The 26,283-nt window shown below is 28.1% G+C and overlaps 1 protein-coding gene across 1 annotated transcript in view; it reads left to right on the plus strand.

Annotated features, from left to right (window-relative positions):
* The window catches only part of LOC107450041 (neurotrimin), a 311,817-nt gene that overhangs the window by 277,877 nt on the left and 7,657 nt on the right, over positions 1 to 26,283 (plus strand). The window contains exon 4 of the mRNA XM_043043209.3: positions 23,253 to 23,549. Coding sequence (XP_042899143.1) covers positions 23,253 to 23,549 — 297 coding nt within the window. The remainder of the gene's footprint in view (positions 1 to 23,252; positions 23,550 to 26,283) is intronic.

The raw sequence follows: 26,283 nt of genomic DNA on the forward strand, positions 1-26,283 counted from the left end.
AAATTACAAATTGAATTAGAAAAATAGCTGAGTTTGGATAGTTGATTTTGGCATTCAATCATTTGGATAAAAACTATATTTTTACAAACTGAAGTATTTTGTTCCTTTGCAATTTAAGTGAGATAAATGATTAAAGGATATAAATTTATTTTAAATGAAATTTAATTTCGGCGCAACTTTAAAAGTAAATTCCGAAATCTAATTGATATGCACGTCTTGTGTAGCTAATTATTTCGCGTTAAGACATCCCACTCTCTAACAAACTGAGCGTGAATCTAACTTTCATATCGACAGAGAAAGTAAGCAGGTGTTGCTCAAATTTTATTAAATTTCAAGAAATTCAGCTAGTGAGTCTACTAATCAGCTCAAGCTGTAAATTTACGATCCTCATTTAAATATTCATTATCTTTGGATTAGTTTGTCTAATTTAGAGTGATAGCAGACATATTTAGGTAAGGTTTTGTAACTCCATTCTAATTAGAGGATCCCAATCATTTTGAAATCCTACCCGGTTAAATATAATATGATATGTTTGCTGAATAATTATAAAATGCATCAACATTCAAAACACTTATATTCAACGCTCTAACTATTTTGTCTGAATATATATAAACTACATTAACACTCAAAATATATCTGGAGATCATTTCATTTATTTTTTCGTTTTATTATTTGAAATGCATAAATATTGATAGCACAGTACCGTAATAATTTGATATTTTTTACTCTAATTTCCAGTCGTCTGATATAACGTCTGCTAACAAATAAAACTTTTAGAAGTCATAAATAATCTCTGAGGAATTTATATACTAAGAACTAAGAGCCATACTATGTGTACTTTGATGTTTGGAGAATACACTGTAAAAAAATTCCAGATCAAATTACAGTTTGAAATACTGGCACTTTGGATGTTTAATCATTAAAATGAATTTCACCGTAAATTAATGTGCTGGAATTCTTACAGCAATAATAAACAGTAAAATCATTATATCGCCAAGCAAATATTATAGTCAAAAATATTATTTAAATATTTGTGGTAATATTTGTTTCATATAAAATAATACTGAAATACTATTGACATTTTACCAAACAAATATTACTGTGAAAATTGCAGTACATTAGATTTTTGCTATGTAACATGTTTTGGTTAAAAATGGTCCCCTGAGAGATGGTAGTTTTTATCGTGGTTTAATAAAATAAGGTTCCTATAAACCAAATGCTTATTTATCTAATGCTCCATTTAATGAAAGTGCTATTCCAGGTGGTATGCGTTCTTACCAAATAAAGTAATAATTTATCAACAAATATAAATGACGCTTATTTAAGCAAATATTAACTCCTGTTTTATCATCTGAAATTGACAAAAACTATAGTAAAATAATAATTTCGCCAGTGGCATTTCCTGGAATAATCCATCAATAGGTATTAAACATTTTTTTCTTTAGGAAACGATCCCACACGGAGAAAACAATTCTGATAAAAATCCCTCAACTGAACTAAAGAGTATGGTATAAAAACATTTTGCAATTTTTTTCGTTCGTATAGTAACGGTTTGCGAAAGTTTTGGTTTTCAAAATTCTAGTTTTTATTTCCACGCAAAATACAAAAAATGAAAAGTAAACTTAAACGAATAAATATTTTCTATGCCATGCTCCAAGGTATCAGGAAAATATTATTAAGTTTTACCCCGAATAATAAAATTTTATCACATATTATCAAACCATATTTGATTATTAGTTTTACCAAAATCGTTACCAAAGCTCTTTGGTAAAAACTACCGAGATTTTTAATTTTCTCACAGAGCCAGAGAAATTTACGGTACATTTTACCATATACTGGTAGTTTTGAACACACAGGTTTAGTTTACATTTGTGAGTTTAAAGCACCTCTCATTTTCTTTATTTTTCTTTATATTCGTTATTTTACATTATTTTTTTACAATTTGAAACTTTTCCATAGGCAATTTACAACAATTACAAATCTTTTCAAGTTTTATTCCATATTCTAGACAATTAAGCGATTAATAAAGAAAGCAGCTTTTATAAAATATTAAACGGAAGGATATACTTGAAAATGTAAAATATTCACCTTACAATTTATAAACTAAATGAAGTATCTATTCATTATTAAATATCAGAAACGAGTTTTAATTTACAAAAATATATAATTGCAAGGAAATGTATGGATCATTTCTCTCTTTCAAAATTCAATTTACAAAGATCAAGACTCAAACAACATTAATCGTTTATTCGTAGTATTATAGTAAACACCTTTAACATTTATTTTCAAGTAAAGTTTTTATTTCTTGTTTAATATATACAAATATAGAATGCTCATTTCAACATATAAATATTTAATTGCGAGGAAATCTATAAAATATTATTTCTCAGAAAATCTAGTAAAATAAATAAACAAGCTTATATAAAAGATACCCTATTTGAATATGCTCTATTTATGAATTTTTGCTAAATACAGCCTTTTCGAGATAATATTTACTATTTTTGTTCAATAAAGGCTTTAATTCTAATTTTTCGGAACGCCGTAAACAGAAATCTAAATTGAAGTTAGAGGAAAACTCGTGTTCAGATATATTAAAAAATCTTATGAACAAAAGATTCCTTGTTTGAAATAGCTTTATCCAAGAATTTATTAATTTTTTTTTCTTTTTTGTATTTTAGTTCTAGACAAAATATTTTCTGTTTCCCGTAACACTGTAAGCAGAAACCTGATTAGATTTTGAACAAAACCTTAAAATATTTTCCTCATAAAAACTAGTGTGCAAAAGGAAAGATAACAATTTACAAACAAAGGATTTTGTATTTCTAAATACTTTGTTTATATTCTATAAATAATCCCAAGAAACTGAAGCAGTGAGATATTTCCTGAGTAAGAGCTTCATTCGCTTCAAAGAGTAAAAGTAGAAATGAAACGAATGAGTGAATAGTAAAACATTACCTAGAGATGGAAACATTACTTACAAAATAATACCAGATTAAAAGCGTAATTTGCTACAAAAGTACATAAAAATCAAACTACAGTCGCCATGCTTCAAGAGCTTCAAAAAAAGGCTCCAATTTTAAAGATTTACCATACGGGATGGAGAAGAAGCAAAAGAGATTTGAAATACGAAACTTAAAGTCGCCAACGGGAAAATGGAAACATAAAGATGAGAAACAAAGATATAAAGAAACCACAGAAGCCAAGGGGAAAAAACACAGTAACCGAGAGTGGCAAATCAGGATAAAATGCATGTGGAAGTTCAAGTCTTGAAAATGGGCGCCTATATCGAAGCACTTGAAACGTGTCGACTATAATTTAGTTTTAATGTACTTAGGTAGCAAATAAAGCTTCTGGTAATATTTTGCTGATCATTCTAAGTAATGTTTTCATTTCTACATAATGTTTTAATATTCACTCATTCATTTCCTTTCTAGATAAAGTTTTACTATTCACCAATTTATTTAAATTTCTAGATAATGCTTTACTATTCACTCATTCATTTCCTTTCTAGATAAAGTTTTACTATTCACCAATTTATTTAAATTTCTAGATAATGTTTTACTATTTACTCATTCATTTATTTCTAGATAATGTCCTACTGTTCACTCATTCATTTCATTTCTGAATAATGTTCAATCATTCATTTAAATTCTAGACAATGTTTTACAATTCACACATTCATTTCATTTCTAGATAGTGTTTTTCTATACGATTTTCTATATACTTTTCTTTTCTGCAACTGTTTTCACTTAAAATTTGCTTCACAGAGCACTGCATTCAGAAAAGACTAAAATTTAGAGAAACATTTTGTAATATTTTTTAACTTAAATTAGTGTACGAATATTAAGATAATATTTATAGAAAAACAATTCCTTATTTAAAAATGCATAGTTTAATTGTTTAATCTAAAAAAAGGGTTTTTAACACTAGATGTAATTCACTATTTTTATTTAATAAATTCTTCTTCTTTGCCTTTTCTTCGATCTATTTTTTCTTGGAATAGAGAGAAAAAAAATCCTTTTTTTTAGAAATAATCTATAAAATATTTTTTTCTCATAAAAATCAGCCCGTAAATGTAAACACACAGATTTATAAATAAAGCAGGCAACATTAAAAAATGCGTTCTTAACTTTATTTCTTAAACATTTTTTATTACCTGTAGTATTTACTATTTTAATAGTTTTTACTAAAAATCATAAGTAGATGCACATACAAATATTAGGTTATATATATATATATATATATATATATATATATATATATATATATATATATATATATATATATATATATATATATATATATATATATATATATATATATATAAACACTGTAAAAAGTTTCTTGTTAAAAACGCCTTTTTAATAAATTCACGATCGATTTAATTGTCATTTTACCATATTTAAACAAAACAGTCAAATAACCCTAACTAAGATTATAATAAAACTATTAACAATGAGAAAAATCGTTTATCTGCAATCTTCACCTAAAACGGTTAAATAACAAGAATTTTATTGCACCAACTAAGTCCAGTTAATTAAGCATCTTAGTTTCTTGCAACTGCGAACATGTTATAGCTGGGAGAGCTAATCCATTAATCTCATGACCGACAGAACGGGGGTTCGAGTCCCAGCATTGACACCTCTATTTCCTTCAAAGCACGTGAAGAATTTCCATTGTTCTATACTCTCCAGTGTCTATTATCTAATGAGAAGCCTCACTCCTTTGTTCAGTCAGATTTCTTTTTTTACGGTTTTGAAACCATGATAGCTATAAATGGTTAAAAATTCGTATAGTTTTGTATTCATGATACCAGACCATACTAGTTGTACCCGGTTTCAAAAACGTAAATGTGAAAAATATTTTTAACGTGAACTTTACGGTTAGTCGGGTGGACAGACTGCTACTGGTAATTTTACCATAATTTTAGAATGAAAATTTTAAATTGCTCAATTTAATGATTTAATCATATAAATGTTTCAATTTCCAGATGATATTTATTATTACCTAGATCCAATAAATTCTTAGTCATTACTTTTTCCTCTCTTGCTCTGTTTCTAGGAACACGACACATAGAATCTCATTATAATTTGAGGTAATCAATAAAATATTTTTTTCACAAAGGTTACTACAGAAATACAAAAACACCTTCATTAATCCATTGGCGGTTAAGTATATGGGTAAAATTGGAGGATTGATTCTCCCCAATGCACTATTTTCTGGTATAATAACATGGAAGTACCGGTTTTGCTATGCGGAATAACTACAGGTTAAAATATGATTTTTTACGTGCAGAACCGTTAGTGGGATAAATAAAATGTTCCCTGTTTAAATTTACATTATTTTAAGATGGGTCTTTTAATAAAGTTACTTTTCTTAGTTTGTTTAGTATTTACTATTTTAATATTTTTGTAATATACTAAACTTTTTTCACTATATAAACTTTTTCCCCTAGATATTAATAGATAGTTTTTAGATATTAATAAGATAGATAATTTAATACCTAGACATTAATAAGATAGTTTTTCTTATTAAACTATATTTTTTCTCTCTTACTTTTTCCTCTTCCCATATGCTATCAACACACCATTGTAAACAGAAATCTGATTAGAAACTGGAAGAAATCTTTAAAGTAATTTTTTTCTTATAAAATACTGTACGCACTATAAAGATTAAATATTAATACACCTAAAATATTCTATTCAAAAAGATTTTATTAAGGGATTCCAATCTAATTTAATTTTTCATTTCAGTACAGAGTTTACCATTTCACTATTTTTATCCAACAAACACTTCGTCTCTATTACTTTTTCCACTTCTAATTTGTTTCTCGGAACACAGTAAACAGAAACCTGATTAGAAATTATGCATAGTACGTATTCCTTCCATCGTAATCGATAAAATTTAGACAATGACGTTGGACCCATCAGTATGCAAGTCCACGGTCCCAGTTAAAAGAGGGGAGTTAGGGCATGGATGGGATGGGATGAGCAAACATTGTTATCTCCGACACGTTCCACTCTCGAAGACAGTGCAAATGAATTATTCGCAGCTGTTGCAGGTTTTCGGGCATTAGGTCAGAGATTAACAAAGAGCTGCACTTACGAGAGTCGAAGGAAACATTATTAATAGTGGACAAATTCCTCCGTTAAATGAGACGCCAGCTTTCCTTTTACTCCCGATGTCCAGAGAGTTTTGCTGTTAAGGATTATTGTAATGAACAATGCCACTGCGGTGGTGTAAACAAGCCAAAGCTTGATAATTCTAGGTAGTCGCTCTCGCGCTTTATGTCTCGAAACACAAATTGCGATTGTAAATGAATAACATTATTTAATAGGTGTAATTTTGTCATCCTGATTTATTTTTATAATTAATAGTCTGTTAACTACTGATGCACTATCTCTTCTTGATGTCCCCGATTAAATGAGAATTCAGAAATTTATTATCTGATTGACAATTTAATAATATTTGTAACAGTGTTTTTCATTATTAATTAATCATACGGTTTATTAATAATGGATGAGTAATACAGTGATAGCAATTAAAAATGAAAATTTATTAACATCCGATGTGTTGTGTATTCTAAGAATTATTAAATACGTTTAATTAATAGTGGATGCATTACACATTAAAAGGAAGCATCATTAATAGTGGTTACATCATGATTATTTAGAGAGGAAACATTATCAATAGTGGACAAATCCAGCTATTAAACTAGGCGCCAGTTTTCTTTTTACTAAGCCAAAACGTGATGATTATAGGTAGTCACTCTCGCGCTTTAGGTCTCAAAACACAAATTGCGATTGTAAATGAATAACATTCTTTAATAGATGAAAATGTGTCAACCTGATTTATTTTTAAAATTAATAGTATGTTAACTACTGGTGCACTATCTCTTCTTGATGTCCTTGATTAAATGAGTATTTAGAAATTTATTATCTGATTGATAAAATTTAATATTAGGCGGCTTATAACAATGTGTTTATTATTAATTAACCATACTGTTTATTAATAATGGAGGAGTTATACTTTGATAACAAGTAAAAATAATAATTTATTAACATCAGGTGTGTTATGTATTTCAAGAATTATTAAATGTGTTTAACTAATAGTGGATACATTACACATTGAAAGGAAACATCATTAATAGTGGTTATATCATGAATATTTAGTGAGGAAAAATTATCAATAGTGGACAAATTTTGCCATTAAATGAGGTACCTGATTTCTTTTTACTAGGCCTTAGAGCAGGGATGGGAAAACTACGGCCCGCAGGCCAACTGTGGCCCGCCCGAAGGTTTTATCCGGCCCGCGGATAAAATTTTAACTTGACGATCCGTGGCGAATATAAACAATATACATTATACATCCATTTTCTTGTCTACTTTGTTTTAAAGCTATTTTTGTTCCTTTTTTTTCAACCAAGTACTGATGACCTTTTTACTTTCTCTATTTTCGCTCTACAAAACATGAATTGATGAAAATAGTTACCACAGACAGCTTCAATTGGTAAAATGTTAAAATCAGAAGTTCATTATAAAATAGCCGTAGCTTTGCTCCAACGAGTCTTTCTCGAGGAGCAGACATATGGAATCTAGTACAGGTGAATTGTACTTCACATGTGGCAGACTGCGCATTTTAAGCTCCAACGAGCGGATTTTTCTGCCGGCTCGAGTTCTAACATTATTTACTGCATATGGAAAGATTGCACACATTATAACGTCATTGCAAATAATGGTGAAATTATTAAATGTATAAAATGGCTACAGCTATTTTGAGTTATTTGTGAAATTTTTCAATCCCAAAATGGCAACTAAGAACTCGAAGTTGATTCAGAGTGCCATGCGTTCAATGATGAATGGACTTTATTTTATTTTAGAAGTTGTAATTTTTATTTTAGAAGTTTTCACTTGGCCCACCAAACTTTTTTTTTCTCAATTTTTGGCCTTCGACCAAAAAAAGGTTTGCCCATCCCTGCCTTAGAGTGATGATTTCTGTTAGTCTATAGTGCACTTCCATAGTCTTCTGTATTCTATAGTCTATAGGTCTCAAAACACAAATGGCGATTGTAAATGAATAACATTCTTTATAAGACGTAAAACAGTCGACTTGATATATGTTTATAATTTAGGTTCCATTTAGTGATGATGTTCAATCTTTTGTTATATTTCTGATTAAAGGAGAATTTGGAAATCGTTATCACATTGACTATTTAATATAATATGCCTTATAAAGATGTATTTGATTTTTGATTAATCATACTTTTATTAATAATGGGTGAGTCATGCATTCAAAGCATATAAAACGAAGAAATTATTAACTCCCAGTATATTATGTATTCTCAGGACTATTTAATATATTTTAATAACAGTGGGTAAATTTGACATTGAAAAAAAAACATTAGTGCTGGTTACATTATAATTATTAAGAGAGAAAACATTATTTGCAGTGGATACTTTGAATGCAAATATTATTACAGAAGTAACATCTCTAAAAGTTAATAAATTATACATAATAACGAAAAAATTAAAATAATATGACTATCATAAAAGTGGGTTATCAGGTAAAATATAAATCAGGGTGATCTAAAATAAATCAGGGTAAATAAATCAGGGTAATCTAAAAATTAGATAACCCTGATTTATGAAAGCCTGGAACATATGAAAAAAGAGAGGATTATTTAATATTCAAATTTCTAAAAAACATCTAAGCTATGTGAACATCGAAACCATTATATATAATAAGGAAAGAACAATGTAATAATTATAGCTGTTAAAATCACTATCTAATATCCGTATTAATTATCTGGTAATATGCATCTGGTAATTGATATGGACATCTAAATTTTATAATTGCCTCTTGTGGTATTTTATTGAACTTTAGCTGACTGTTAGTACAAGAAGTGGATCTGTCTAACCGATTTCAAGTGCTAAGTGCCATGTTCAAAAAAAATTTTATTTTCTAAAAAGCTTTGTCACTACAGAGAGTATTTTGATCATAAACAAATTTGAATTTGGGAATGGTTCAAGTGTTCCTGAATTAAAATATTCAATTTAAAAGGAATCAGTATTTATTTCTCCAAAAATTAGTATTTATTTTATCAAAGATAGAATTAAAAGGAAAAGTGTTGTTTCACAATACTTGCGATTTTCTAAATTCAACAATTTATTGAACCTACACTATTGTAAACATATGGATTTCATCAATAATCGATTAAAGACAGATTAAGATAACACATTAATATAACACAATTAAGATAACACAAGATAACACAATGATTCTTAAGATAACACAATGATTAATTAAGATAACACAATGATTCTTTTGCCTACATTCAATGAATTAACAAAAAAATCTTAACATGCAGATAATGAGGTCAGGTTTTACATGTAACTCAGTAAAATTATATTGGTATTCTCTCGAACCTTTAGAAAAATTAGCACAAATTATAAGAATTAAATGTTAGAATTCATGCAGAGTAAATTTTGACTACCTAATTAACTAATCAATCTATTTCAATTATGGATATTTTAATTTTTTTAATTGAGTTACGCGCCAAATTTATAATGAATTTCCATAAAATTAATGCGATATAACAGATTTTGTAACATAACCTAAACTTTTCTGTACTAACATAACTGTAATTCCTATTAAACAGGCATTTAATGTCTCTCAAAAAATAGTACATTAACTATTATTCAGAGCTAAATGAATACGTAAAAATAAATAGTTTAATTTAGCTTCCCCGTAATTTTTTTCTTCATTTTCATGAAATACTATTTAGGTTTCTAGCATTTTCAAAAAGATTCTTTTGTCCATATTTATTTAGTGCCATTTTTCTTCAATTTCTCCTTCTAAATATTTTGTATTACATTCATGCAGTCAATATACCTCAATTTTAGCTTCCCCTTTAAAATCTCTTGGCATTTTTCTGCTCCTCTATTCAAACAACATATCCAGTCCACTTTAATCTTTGTAATTTTGGATTATTTAATGCATGGTGTTCTTCTAGTAACTAGAATAGACTAGAATCTAGTCTATTCAAGTTTGTTATTCTGTATCAATCTTCTTGCAACTTTATTCCTCCAAACAAACTCCTAACAATTTATATTTCAAATTAGATTAGATTATTATATTTAGATTTTTCAAATTAGATTATTATATTTTAAACTTTATTGTCAAATTAGAATAGATTATTATCTTTAGATGTTTCAAATTAGATTATTATATTTTAAGCTAAATTGTCAAATTAGAATAGATTATTATCTTTAGATTTTTAAAATAAGATTTTATCTTGAAATTGGGTTATCAAATTAAATTAGATTGCTTGTGAAAGTCATTTTTCAAATTAAATTATCAAATTAGATTAAATTATTATCCTTAGACTTTTCAAGCTAGATTATTATCTTCAAACTAAATCATCAAATTAGATTAGATTCAAGTCATTTATCAATTTATGATTAGAATATTATCTTTAGATATTTAAAATTAGATTATTATCTTTATTTGAAAAGCACAAACCATTTCCTTCTGTGTCAAAAACAATGTTTTAAGGCATAAATTAGTATGCATTTTTGCATGACGATAGTCTTCCTACTTATGTTGTCCAATCACAGGAATTGCCATGAAAACATTCGTTAGATCCAACAATTCGCTTCTGTGTTTCTGTCGTGATGGCGTGATAGAATTTATTTTTTCAAAAAGGGAATTCTTATTCCTTCAAAAGTTTCAAACTTTTTCAATGCTAAATCCTAAGGTTGCATCAATCAAGTTGTCGAGAGCCGCGAAGGCTCGGAGTGTAGAGCGCAAAAAAACCTCAGTGGAAGACAGTCCACTTGACACCAGATTAACCGTGGTTGATTTTCATGGTTTTCCTCTCCGTGTAACCCAAATGAGGATTAGTTTCTTCAAAAAGTCCTCGAAGCAAGCACATTTCCAACTGATCCAACATTTTTCTTGTCATCTGAATTGGTTCAAAATTACAAGCTATAAGCTTGAACATTTTTTCTTGTAAACTCGAAATTGAGTTGGCTGTTTCAGGATGGTTATAAATTAAAATAAAATTACTTTGTAATTCTGGTAGTCATTTTTTCAATTATCGTTTTGTCATTCATTTCTGTATACATCATGCATTCTTTTTTCTCAAGCATTAATATGCTGGTTCTTTTCCTTTGTCTTTTCATCTATATCTACAAATACCTGTTTAATGCCTCACATTCTTTGTATGTGCATACATCCAAGTTAACATCAACAGCAAATATATCCACTGATTTATTCACGTCAAAAACGTGTTTAAAGATATGTTGAAGCTTATACCACAGAATATTCAATTCTTTTACATTTTCTCTTAGCTGTTACTTAGGCAGTAATTTTGAGTTTTGTTCTTTGTATAATAAATAAATTTTTAAAAAAATAGATCCATTGGCAGAAATCAGCAATTTCAAAAACTTCCATGGAACTGAAAATTTTAAATGAACACATTACCCAACTTTAACAAATAACGAAACCGACCACGTCTTTAGGACAACATTCCATACTTTAAGTAAAAAAATGCTTACAGACATATTACTATCGTCTGAAATTGGAAATATTTTAAAACTTTAAGTGAACTATCAATATTTATCAAGTGTCTGAAATCGGGCATAGCTCAGAAATATACATCAAACAAAATAGGCTATAACTGCTCCCGGATAAGTTCATCATTTTCAGAATTCTTCTCAGCGTTCTCGAGTGAGTGCTTTAATAAATAATGAGGCATTTGTTATTCAGTGCATATTTTCCTTCAAAACCATGACCAGGAACTCCATATCTGCATTAAGATGATGAAGTGATGGATGTTTTAGCTAGTTTTCAGAGCGATATGCACGTAAACTTTAGAGGAGTAAGTGTTTGTATTAGGAATATTGCTCCATCGCTGAATAATTTGATGTTTGATGGAATGGGGATTACTCATATGTTTTTCACAGGCTTTTATGTATTAAATTTTCATTAACTGACGTTCCAAATAATTATAGAATATCTTTGGAAGACAATTTTGGTTTTTAGCTCTCATTAAAGTAAAGAAGAAAAGGTACATAATAGCAGGATAAGTAAAGGTTCATACCAGTTGCTTTGGATTCATAGTATGCGTACAACCAACTACACGTTGAATGGTCTCCGATCTTTTACAAAAACTGTTATTTTGGACAATTAACAATTAAGAATAAATTTAATGGTCTAGGGTAACAGCGTTTGTTATTCAGTGCATATTTTCCTTCACAACCTTGACCAGGAACTCCATATCTGCATTAAGATAATGAAGTGATGGATGTTTTAGCTAGTTTTTATAGCGGTATGGATATAAACTTTAGAACAGTATGTGATTGTATCAGGAATATTGTTCCATCGCTGAATAATTTGATGTTTGATGGAATGGGGATTACTCATATGTTTTTCACAGGCTTTTACGTATTAAATTTTCATTAACTGAAGCTCCAAATAATTATAAAATATATTTGGAAGACAATTTTGGTTTTTAGCTCTCATTAAAGTAAAGAAGAAAAGTTACATAATAACATGATAAGTAAAGGTTCATACCAGTTGCTTTGGATTCCTAGATTGCGTACAACCAACAACACGTTGAATGGTCTTCGATCTTTTACAAAAACTGTTATTTTGGACAATTAACAATTAAGAATAAATTTAATGGTCTAGGGTAACAGCGTTTGCCATTCAGCGTATATTTTCCTTCACAACTATGACCAGGAACTCCATATATCTGTATTAAGTTAATGAAGTGATGGATGTTTTAGCTAGTTTTTAGAGCAATATACACGTAAACTTAAGAGGACTACGTGTTTGCATTAGGGCTTTTTTTCACAAGCTTTCATGAAATTAAATTTTCACTAACTGTAACCCCAAATAATTATAAAATATATTTTGAGGACATTTTGATTTTTAACTTTCGGTAGAGTAACGAAGAAAAATTATTTAGTTAATAAATTAAGGCTTGAACGAGTTGTTATGGATTTTTGGCTAGAACCAGTTGTTATGGATTTTTAGTTTGCGTACACCCAAGGACAACTTGAATCGTCTCAGATGATACACAAAAAGTGTCATTTTGGAGAATTAAGAATACAGAGTAACAGCATTTGTTATTCAGTGCATATTTTCATTCACAACCATGACCAGGAACTGCATATCTGCATTAAGATGATGAAGTGATGGATGTTTTAGCTAGTTTCAAGAGCGGTATGCACGTAAACTTTAGAGGAGTAAGTGCTTGTATTAAAAATATAGCTCCACCGCTGAATAGTTAATTCTGAATAGTTAATACGCTGAATAACTGAATAGTTAATAATTACTCACTAGTTTTTCATGCCCTTTATATATTGAAATTTCATCAACTGTAACTCCCAATTATTATGAAATATATTGGGAGGATATTCTGATTTTAAGCTTTCGTTGAAGTAAAGAAAAAAGCTGACATTGTTAATAAATAGAGGCTTGTACTAGTTGTTTTAAATTTCTAGTGTCCGTACATTTAAGAGCACGGTTACTGATTTCAAATAATACACAAAAAAATTTATTTTGTACAATGAAAATTTTTTAACTGTATAGAGTGACAGTTTTTGTTATTCAATGCATATTAACCTTAACCACCAACACTAGGGGAACTTCCTATCTGCATTAAGATGATAGAATGATGGATGTTTTAGCTTGTTTTGCGAGAGGTATGCACGAGAAATTTAGGGAAGTCTGTTTTTGTAATAGGATTCTGGATCCATTTCGTTAATTAATTATAATCAGAATTTGACAATAAATGGTATTAGAATCACTCACATATTTAGCAAAAGCTTCTGCAGTAATATATCGTTAAATGTAGTTCCATACAGTTATGAAATATTTGCTATCAAAATATAGAAATACTTAGATTTTCTATAGGACCGGACGCAAAAATTATATTTTCCGATGTGTCCGGGATATGTAAAAATTCCTGTTTTTCGTACCTTACTCCTTTTTTCATGATCCTGATCAGGAAGTTCAATATATGCATTAAAATGATAAATCGGTGGATGTCAGCTATAGTTTTTAAAGGAATTAGCAAACAAAATTTAGAGTAAATGTTTGTGATATGAATATTGCTTGATAATACAATTTGTAATTGGAAACTGCAGATTTTACAAAGGCATTATGTATTAAATTTTTAATCAATGTAGAGCTCGGTATTTATGCAGTAATATTTAAATAAAGCATACGAAATATAAATACCTTATATAAGTTTTTGACTGCTGTAAAAGTAATTGAAAATGCTTGCATAGTTCATAAAATTATGTTTAATAAAATAAATGTCTAGTGCAGTAGTTATTGACTTATGACATACGTACTCCCAGGAGTACATAAGTTGCTTCAAAGATATGCGAAAGGAAGGTGTAGTGATGATCACTGCTTGATAAATTAAACTCAAAGTATTTTTAAAGGGTCCGAGTAACTTAGTATCCGATTAAAATTTTTTTCAATTACTTCATAGCCTAGTTTCAAATTTAATTTTGTAGTTATTGTGACTTGTGCTATTTGAACAATTATTAAGGCCTAAAATATGTTACCAATAAGAAAATTAAATGTACTGTAATAGATAGTAATTCGTTTATGTAGTCGTGTACTAGTTCTTGAGAACAGCTTTTAAAAAAAATTACCTCATATTAGTAGATTGAAGCTTCCTGTGCCAGTATTGCAAAGATTAAAACATTTTATTCATGTGGATTTTCGATTATAATAATTTTTTTAAATTAAAGTTCGTAGCCTGATTCAAGTGTAATAATTCAATAATTTTATAGCTATTGTGACCATGCATGGAAACGTTACATTTGAAAGGTAACTAGTAAAAGTACAAGTACTTTTGGCAAAAGTAATGAGTAAAAACTAAAAAGTTTTGACTTTAAAAAGTGACAAATGAAAAGAATTAAAAAGACGACTTTAAGTTACATTTCGGGGAAATCAAAAATTCAAATTAACCTTAACTTTCATTAAAAGAAATGCAAGAAAAGAAATTCAAAATGCAAAATTCAAGAATTTAATTCAAAATTTAATTCAAAATACATTAAATTTTAATTTATATTTATAAAACTTTCAAATGCAGGAAAATGTTACAAAATTAATTGCAAATATCCTAACACCAAAACAGAAATGAAATTCAATGTTTGCATAAAAAAGGAGTTACAAATTAAACTGATTTTAAATATATCAAATCATTGAAGAAAAAAGGTTCTTTTTCAGAATTCGTGATGACTTTTGCAATAAAGTTATTGCGTGTTCAAGAAATTCGAACTCAGTTCAGAAAACTGCAATACTTAAAGGTGTTTGAAAGAAGAAGATGTATAGCATTTGTAATTTTTAAAGAGGAAAATGTTTAAAAATTTTCAGGTTAAAGCAGCTCCTTTTTTTGACATTTCGTTACAAATGCTTGTAATTGTTTCCCAAAACCAGTAACGGAAAAAAAAGTAAAAATACTAAGTTTGAAAAGTAAGTAAAAGTAATGATGTGTAAAAGTACGCACTTTTTAGTTTTACTTGTAAAGCAGGGGTGTCAAACTCGCGGACCATGGGCAGCATGCGGCCCGAGATGAACATTTTCCTGGCCTAATCAATTAATCCGACGCGAAATAAAAATAAAATAGAAATGTGAATTAGAAACGAAACCAGCATATAAAATTATAATATACTTTATTCATAAACTATACGGATCATTTTAAATTATTTCATGTTTGGAATTACTTATCAGTGGGAGTAATTATTTTCAGTTATGAATGGAAATAAATCTTCTGCTCGAAACCATATTAATAACGCTCACGTTGGGTCGATGTTGAAAGTAGTCTCGGCCAATTAAATTTCTCCCGAAATAAAAGTATCAAGTATCAGGACGTAAACAATAATTTAACTTTATATATGTTTATTACAATGTACTATTCAAAATAAAAATATGTGTTTCTATGAGCATTGATTTTTTTGCGGTCCACCTGAAGTTAAGCATTGTTTATTCGGCCCAAGTAAGCTTTTGAGTTTGACACCCCTGTTGTAAAGTATTGCCATGTATCATTATGACTTGCGTTTTTTTTAACGTTAATTAAGAATTAATATATGGTACTATTAGGAAAATAAAAGTTACTGGATTAGATAATAATTCATATCTGTAGTCATGTACTAGTTCTTGAGAACTACTTTTAAATTTTTTTTTACATATTAGTGAACTGAAGCTTCCAGCTTTGCAGAGAGAAAATCATACTTATAATGCAGATTATCGATCATAATGATTTTTATAATAGTTCGATTATAATAGTTCATAGTCTGATTTTAACTGCAACAGTACAACAATTGTATAGCTATTGTGACTTACGTTTCTGAATTTTAATTGGGGACTGATATATTGGTACTAAAAAGAAAAAAAAATTACTGGATTATATAATAATTCATTTCTGTAGTCATGTACTAGTTGAGCAAAACGAATTTACACCTTTATCATATGAATTAAAGAATGACAATTTAGGGGTAGCTTTTAGATACGAGGTGTTTTAAACATAGTTTCAAAGTCATACAATTTTGAAGAAAGCTAGTCTAAAGAAATTGAGAGCAAAAACAATTTAACAGTTCGGATTTCTTTCTAGACTTTGTTTATTACGTAGTTTGTTACGTTCATCTGTAAGTTTAGAACTTTATTTTGTCAAACTTAAATTTTTTTAAATAGTTTTGAGTGCAATCTGTAAATATAACACATACTTAAATATTCGAAACAACACTTTATATATAGTTTGCAGTAAAATTATTTGTTTTTAATAAAAATTAAAATTTTGCTTAGAAAATGATGCTCCTTTATTTTTTTTAACTTTAATGACAATCATAAACTTTAAACAATTATACATTTAAGTTGTTAAATCTAAACTTTTTACAACTGAAATTTTATAACATGATTTTGCACAAATCTAAATATTTTTGGGAATGATCCTATAGTTTATAAGATGAAATTTTATTTATTATAATGCATTAATGGTTTAGACTAACTAATTGATAGACTTGCTAGTTACATGTATAGATCTGTTTGTTAATGTAAGTCATAATTTTACTATTTATTTTGGTTGGCGGAACTAATTTTCTGGGAAACCAGTTACTAATAAAATTTATTTCAAACTTTTTTTTACTGAAGTTTTAACCAATTGCATAATAATTATGCTTTAAAAAAAGTTTGATACTTTTGAAACCAAATTTACGGTTATTTAAAATTATTTCTATAGATCCATTATCATAAATTAAAATCATTGTTGAATTGATGAGGAGCAAAATTAATTTTTTGACGCTTTTATAAATTTACTGTAGCTAAATACCTCATTCAATACATAGTTACATTGTCATTCCAGCTTAGTGTCAAAAAAATATTTCCCTTAATTTTGTCACTTTCCCTTTAATTTTCTCAAACATAAAATAAATGAAACGATGAAAAAAATAAGAGTTTTAATCTAAAATTACCATTTCAATAACAATGTCAAATACTTTTTCATAAAGAAAAAAATTCTGTTTTATATTTCGTAAATTCCATGAATTATTAGCGTTTCACTGACGTTTCAATCCCGCCCAATATATTTCTAAAAACTGATAAAAATATTTTATTTTTCTTGAAAGTTCCGGATCGAGCTTCACTGTATTGTCCCTTTTACACGCCTCGCCCCCCATTCAAAAGCTACCGAAGTCACGGTTAGTTACTTTTCTTATTACAAAAAGTGTCATCGCCTAAAAGTTATTATTTGTCAAGACACGGTGCGATTTTTATTTTTTCCTCCAACTTTCAATATTTTGTTCTCTTTTAAGAAAAATGAGGAAACGTGTTAGATGTACTTTTTTGTCTTTTTTTTAAAAAATTCGATTTTTTTAAAGTTTACTGAATTTATTGCTTATTTTCTGTTAACGTGATAATGCGTTATATATTTTAGCTAGTTTCAACGGAGCTATCTTCTTTCAAAACTTCAATTCTCGAGGAAGAAAAATTGTTTGAAATTTCTTGGGGTTGGCACTTTTGAAAGATGAATGCGATCTCTTTTGTTATATGTTGGTAAAATATTAGAAACTCCAAACGAGTTATAATAATTTTTAAAAAATACATTTGCGTTAAGCTATAAACAAATTATGTAAGTATCTAGATCAAATATTTTAAATTGGAAAGTTTTTTAAAATATTAATGAAATGAATCTACTTTAAATTAACTCATTTAACTTCAAATTTTATATTAGTATACGATATCCCTCTTGTTCAGTTTCTCCTTTTTGTTGAACTTAAACCAATGCTGATACTCAGAAGGTTCATAACTCCTTGATCCGCGCTTTTTTTACAAAATCTATTAGACATAACTGTACGGAATTTGGAATTTATATATTTTAGTTATTTTAGTTTAGAGATATAGTAAATTAATTTTAAACGATATTATATATTTTTATAGTATTAAATGAAAAGAAGGAAAAACCTAAAAAATAGGTTAGAAAGTAGCTAAAGTATGTCAAACAAATATTAATAATCAAGCTTTCTCATACAAAGTAAAAGCAACGATTTTATTACTTAAGTGCAATATCAACATTTACAACAAAGATTAGGAATATCCATTTTCAAAATTTTTAACTTCATTTTTTCCATGGCTTATAGAAGTATTTTGAATATTATTTATACACTTGCGAGGCACAACAACACAAATAAGCAACAAACACATAAGTGTTTTTTTTCTTAAAAAAATCATTCCTAGAAGAATTGGGAGCATTTTTTGCATAAATATAGCAATCATACAACTACACAAAAATTTCACAATATTGCACGCATTGCTTTTTGAAAACTTCGCAGATACTACAAATGATAATTCAAAAATCCTGTAAATAATATTTCCTTTTTTATTGGCTTGAATTCTGTTAAAATATCGAAAAATTGGAAAAAATAATCCCTGTTGAAAAAAAAGCAATCCTACATATACAACTTGATTCATTTTGTTTAAATACTTCTGATCGTAATATTAATGGGAATAGTTTTCAAAAAATCAAACGAAATGACCTTCTCATTAACGTTGAAATATTTAAGTAAATGTTGATGAAATAATTGCGTTGGACTTTACATATACTTTTATTTCATATTTAATTGTGTCTGGGACTCAAGGCGGATGTTTGTTAAAGATTTATGTTTAATAAATAAATTTAAAATGTAACTAAATATATAACTTCGAAGTAAATAAGAAGCAGTAGAATATTCATTAAAAACTTATAAATGTAGATTGTTAGTATTTTTTAGCATTCCGAAAGAATGCTTACATAGGCTTTCAAGTTTTTTTTTTTGTTTCCTATAATTATGTTCACCAAATTACTGTATTCCATAAATAAATGTTTAATTAAATGTTGTGTTAAAAAATTTTTCCGTATTAAATAAGAAATGTAAAACGATAACTGAAACATTAAAAATTGTATACCTTTACCTCGTATAAAAATGTATGTTTTTTTAATCTTAAAATAATTCGGAACTAAATATGCTTTAAATATTTCAAAAATTATATTTTTCTCACTTTACTCAGCCAATTAAACATATTTTTAAAGGAAATACTAATTTATTCTCTTGAAAAAAAATTAAGTTGTACAAAAATAAAGAAGGTAATTTAAAATTGATATTTAGAAAGTTAATTTAAATGATTAGGGATTGATTCATGTTAAATTAATTTTTATGCTGTTAATTTTTTGTTATATCTCAAAAGCAAAGATGGATTAATTAGTTTCTTTAATGAGCAGTTTTTATTCAAATTATTTATTGAAATGTCGATTTATTGTAAATTTCACATTGGTATACGTAAAAAATAAGTACTTTTTAATAACATCAAATTCCACGAAAATTTCTTCGAAAGTAAAGTTAGGAATAAAAATCAATGTTACTTAATTTAAAAGGGAAAGCTAAATTTTTTATGTAACTAGAATTTTAAGCAAATATGCCTTTGTCAAACTATTTATTTGCTATACACCGCATAAAAAATTGTGCTGTAGCACGGAACATTTCCGGCAGCAAATTTGCCAGCATTCTATGCCACGGAAAAACACGTTAAATTACCTCCAACACTACGGAAAATATTTGGACGAACAAGATATTTTCCGTAGGTCAGGGCACGGTGGAAAAATTTAGCATGAAGGTCTGTATACGTTCTGCTTTACATAATGAAACAGGCTTTTAAAATTTTGCTTAGTTTTTTTATTATTCTAATTTTTGCAATTTGTGAGAAATCGAAACTACTCCGTTTGAAAAATATCGTCGAAGAATTTTTTGTGCGTATTTAATCGTTAAATTCAGACATTCAAAAGCGGAATTTGAACCCAGAAAATTCCTAATATCAAGCCAACTCCTTGACCACCATACAGACAGTCCCCATCTATTTCAATGCATCAAATTATCTCTTTTCGCTTTTATTCTAGAGTTTTCCATATTCGAACAGAAAAAGTGTGTACACAACAGATACACTCTGTTGTGTAGACTTTATCAATGGTTACAGATTTTATTTGTGAACAGAAAAAATTTCTCTTTTGACTGATTACGATGTAGTTTATTAGTAAATTTCTGTAAATTTCGGGAACAATTTTATGTAGGAAAATTACAGAATATTAGGTTCTTAAAAAAAATTCTTACAGAATATTCAATGTAAAGTAATAAACAAATGAAATAAAAAAGCTAAAAAAATAATAAATTAAACATTTTTGATATTTTACTGCCTCACTACCTTACCGATACAAGAGTAAGTAAATAAAATCCTTAATCACATGAACCATATTGAATAATAAATCATCTGTCAAGATGAATCAAATCTAGTTTTTAATTCAATCATTTGAAAATCAGTAGTGATGTATTTCGAAAATTCTTCAATGTAGATCAAACATACATTCCTTGGTCCTTGTGAAGTTTATCTTTCGAAATTTATGCGTGCTGTCTTAAGAATGAAATGGAATTATAAATTCTAATCAAAATAAATTTATATTCTAAGCACCTTATGCTAGGCGTTAGCATTCATTAAATCCTTGTTGAATATGTTCCACCTGGAAGAACATAAGGCTTACTCATTCATTAGCATGACTGAGAAATATTGAGAGTTACGCGTATGGCTTCTTAGGAATATTTCAATCTTCCAATTAATCAACATGTAAGGGTTCTCTGAGTAGATATTTATTTCATGTGAGCTAGAACGCAGTACATTGAAAATGATTTGTATACATGGTGAAGCGGAATTAAGTTTATGGATTTAAGATTGAATAATAAAAATTAAAAAAAAAGAAAAGTTTTAAAAAAAATTATAAATGATGATTTTTAAAAAGATTTATGGACATGATTATTGAGTTCAATAATCATGGCTTTCAATTATTATGTTAAAAATGTTAAAATTTAAACGATATAATAGTGTTTTTCAATGATATTCAATCCTATATCCTAGCAGTGGAATGAAAAAAAGCTGTCATAAATGGTGCCATTCTTAATTATGTTTTTCATGTTTAACTCTAAGCATGTCATTACATGTTTTTTACAATGATTTTAAAAACAAATCTCCCATTGATAATGATTTAAGTAAACACAATGGAAAGAATTTAATACATAAATAATAAAATTTATAATGTGTAATAAATTTTTTTATGTGTAATAAAATGTATAATGTGTAATGAAATGTATAATGTGTAATAAAATGTATAATGTGTAATAAAATGTATAATGTGTAATAAAATATACAATACTCAATAAAATGAATAATGTGCTAAACTTTTTAGGGGAAAGAGAGGCACTTTTAAATAAGTTGAGATTTTCTTAAAGTGTTAGATCTATAGGAACAATTTATAGCAAATAAATCAAACTTCTAAATAAATGTTTACCTGTACGCAAAGAAACTTTTAACAGTCAACCCGTTTAAATGTTTAAAAAAATGCCACGCCGACGAGAATGACATAGAATGTGCTGTTCCAAAGTTCTAAAAATGACATATAAAAGTAGCCCATTAATTACTTATATCTACCTGGGCAGCTTGCAAATGACTGCTTCTCCTACATTCGTTGAGATGAGAATACTTACTGTCCCGACGGGTGAAAAATTGCAATGTTAGCATACATTGCGAAGTAGGTAAAAAAAAGTAAAATACCAAAATGTAGAGCATCATCGACTTAAACCGGATTGCTTGTGTAAAAAAAAAATCAGGGAAGCAGTCTTTCGTTTGATCATGATTCCTTTTCGTGTGACATGCCAAAAAAATCGAAAGGAAAAATAAAAAGATTTTTCAAGACACAAAATGTAGAAATACGAAGAGTGCACAAAGAGTAAAAGTTTGGTCTGGTGTACATTGAAATAGGCGATAACAATCAAAACGCTTGATATCATTTTCCATATATCTACCACATACAACTCGTACGAGGTCTGTTGCAATCCCTTCAGAGATACTAAAAGAAAATAAAAGTCTTCTTAATGGAGGGCTGTTCTATACTAACATAACAGAATACAGTAAAACCTGTTTTTGTGCGGTCCTTTTTTATGCGAATTTTTTTGTGCGATTGGTTTTGTGCGATTTTAATTTTGTGCGATTTTTTTGCGCGATTTATTTTTATGCGGTATATGAATCTTAGCGGCGTTAGCACCAGTTTAATGTTTTCTATCAAAGTACATATGCATGTTGTGGACGAACTCTGATTACGTGGTCTCCTTGACCAGTCGACCATCGTCAGAAAAACTGATCACTGACTTTATGGTACCAAAAAACACATCAATTCAAATCCTATGTTCAAGCGACGAAAGAGATTTTCAACCAATTCATTCCAAGAAGATGCGCGTTTTGGATTACGACGAGTAGCAGCAAACTATTTAATGTATAATTTGAAAACTTCTCCATGTATATGCACAATGAAGAAATAAATATTTTTATAATTTCTTTAGGTCTAATTTAATTATTTTATTTAATTGAAAGCATTCTCTCATCTATTTCATAAATCATTGATGTATTTTCTAAGTCTGACTTTTTTTATGTGGTCCCTATCCACAGCATAAAAAATTTTATAGGTAGTATATCGCACAAAGTTGTTTATTATATGTAAGTTCTTATAAAATTTTCGAATATTGTTTTGTACGATTTCTTTTATGCGGTCCCTATTCACCGCACAAAAACAGGTTTGACTGTATTTCTCTAGCGTATTTTCGAAAATATAAATTATCATATTGATGAACTTATTAATAAATAGTTTTTTTCTTTTACAGTTGCTAAAGCAGTGATCGAAGGTGCTCCAGACATTTATGTGAAAAGTGGAAGCTCTATAAATTTAACATGCGTCATTACCCAAAGTCCTGTACCACCTGTGTTCGTCTTCTGGTATCACGACGATAGAATGATAAATTATGATTCATCGAGGGGTCAAATAACAGTGAATAAGGCTGGAGTGGACACGGCTCTCTCGAAGCTCTTCATTAAGGACGTGCAGCCATCGGATTCTGGAAATTATACTTGCTGTCCTTCAAATGCTGAGGCTACCAGCATCACAGTACATGTGCTCAATGGTAACTTCTTTCAATAGCATACATTATCTATAGAACGTATTATAAATAACTAATTATTCATGCAAATTAAATCAAAGTTTATCAAAGTATTTATGTGACAGTGCGAATGATGCTTGCAGAATGCTTTATAGGAAATATTTTAGCCAAAGGATCATTATTTGGACGCATATTTTTGTAATTTAATTCATTAGGAAATTTCTCTTTAAGAAATCAAACTGATCGGTGCTTTACCAGCGGGTTTATTTTTGCTTTTTTTTCATTATTTTATTTTTTATACTACTATTTAATGAAATACGAAGTAATAAATTTAATAAACTACTATTTAATTAAATACGAAGCAATAAATTTAATAAACTTCTATTTGATTAAATACTATAAATTACGAAGCAAAGCTATTTAATTGAACTATTTACCTGATAAAAAATGCAGACAACGACAAATGTGTGCCGCAATGAAATGAGAAAATTTCGCTTGAAATAAGAAAATTTCGTGTTAGGCCATGGTATGGTGTTATTGAAACAGCACGAAAAAAATAATTCTGGTAAAATTAACGTACGATATGGTCATGCATTCTGGTAAAAGAACTCGCTCACTGTTGGTAATAAAGCAAAAATATACAGTATTTAAACCTTTTATTTGGTATTTTTTCGTTAATATGGTAACTGTTTACCGGAAATTCCGGTTTCCGGTTCATCACCACACATTTAGTACAAAATACAAAACTGGTGTTAAACCAATGTAAATCTGAGAAAATGTAACTGAATAAATGGGTTTTTGCCATGTCTTAAGGTATCAAGACAAAATTACCAAATTTTATCAAACCTTAAAAAATTGTATTTCGTTGTTAATTTTACCAAAATTATTACCAAATCTCTGGAGGAAAAATTACCGAGTATTTTTGGAACTCCAATGGAGCTAAAGACATGGTAAATTCTGTCACTTTTAGGAATTTTGACCATGCTTTTTTTAGTGAAGAATAAATGAGAACCAAGCATGCAAATTAACACGTAAGTCATTATTTAAAAGCGTATTTCAAGACGCATCCTGCCTTTTCTGTGGCACTAAAATATCAAACACATGAAGAAAAAAGAGTTAAAAAACTGTCCTCTAAAATAAAGCCACATTTTACAGTAGCCGATGTGGCCACCATTATAAAAATGACTTAAAATATATGATGTTGTCTACCATTTATACAAAACCCTGGAAGACATTATCATCAATATTATTCCTGGTTCCGAATATGGCAGACTCCTATTCCGCCGTAGACTGAAAATGCTCTTCCTTCGCCTTATAGCCCTGCTGAGGATTGTAGTATTATATATATTTAATAAATTGAACTATTTTTATATAATATATTTAATATAATTACATATTAAATAAAATTCGACGTTTTACAAATCAGAACATATTTGTTATTAAATTAAAATTTTGAAACGGTGAATAAAAATGAAGATTTATCAGTTGCAGTTTTAATCTGAAATATAAATTAAAATTGATTGTACTAGTCTAAATTTCAGACGTTACGCATAAATTCTAGTTTTAAAAATATTAGAAAATCAAAATTAAATTTTAAACAACTAAATATTAGTGTAAATAAGCAAGTAGTCTTAGACTTGAAACATAAAGATTATCTTAATTTGAAATGCTACTCATTTTATAAGGTTAAAAGGATTTTAAAATATTTAGATGAAAGAAGGGTAATTATTTAATAATTACAATTTAGGTTTTAACAGTTAGTTATTTTATTTAAAATCCCTAATGTCAAGTTTTCTAAGAGCTAAATGTTTACAAATTGTTGTTTTTGTCTAACTGATTAAGACTTTCAACATTTCAGAAACAATTAGTCTTGACTCAAACCAATTCTTCCGAAATATTTCATTACGATTCAAAATCCCTTTTATCTAGAGAAAATAGAAGGAATTTAACTTTTCTAATAGTACCCAAGAGGCTTTTGAATCGATGTTAAATGTTTAAGTAGATTAAGGCATTCTCTCTTATTTTTCAGCAGAAGTTTCGAGTGAATACTTGCGCTGGAAAGTAATATTGATTTCCAAATGCAACTTTTGTTTATTTCATTATTCAAATTTCCATTTTAATGATCGGAAAACTCAGACATAAATTGCAAAAGTCTGAAAGGTTCATTAATAAATGTACTTAATAACGTAGCATTAGTGAATTGTGAGTCTTTCTGTCACAATAAAGATTGGAAATAAAAATCATCGAAAAATTTATATAAAGTTTTTAATGAATGTGTTAAATATTGCAATACAATATATATATATATTACAATATATGTATATATATATATATATATATATATATATATATATATATATATATATATACACAATATATAACAAAATAAATAACTACAGGAAAACACGAAGAAAGTTAAGAAAAACACGAAGTTTTATTTATTACGTATAAACATAAGGGATAAGTTCAAAATGAAGATAAAACAAAGGAAAATTATAGAAATATATATTGTCTTTCTATAATTTTCATTTGTTTTATCTTCATTTTAAACTTGTATATATATATATATATATATATATGAATTTGCTTTCTCTTGAGACAAAACAGCAATTTATTTTTTAAGGGAAAAGGGTTCAAAATTTAAAAAAAATGCTTCTTTTAAAGCAAATTATTAATTATTGAAGAAGACAAACTCCTTAGTGGGTGCGATTAGTGAGTTCAAGAATTTTTTACTTGGCTTACTTTATACCACAAGCAA

The sequence above is a fragment of the Parasteatoda tepidariorum genome, chromosome 8 (genome assembly GCF_982258835.1).
Source record: "Parasteatoda tepidariorum strain Cologne lab strain chromosome 8, Ptep-v5.0, whole genome shotgun sequence".
Lineage (NCBI taxonomy): Eukaryota > Metazoa > Arthropoda > Arachnida > Araneae > Theridiidae > Parasteatoda > Parasteatoda tepidariorum.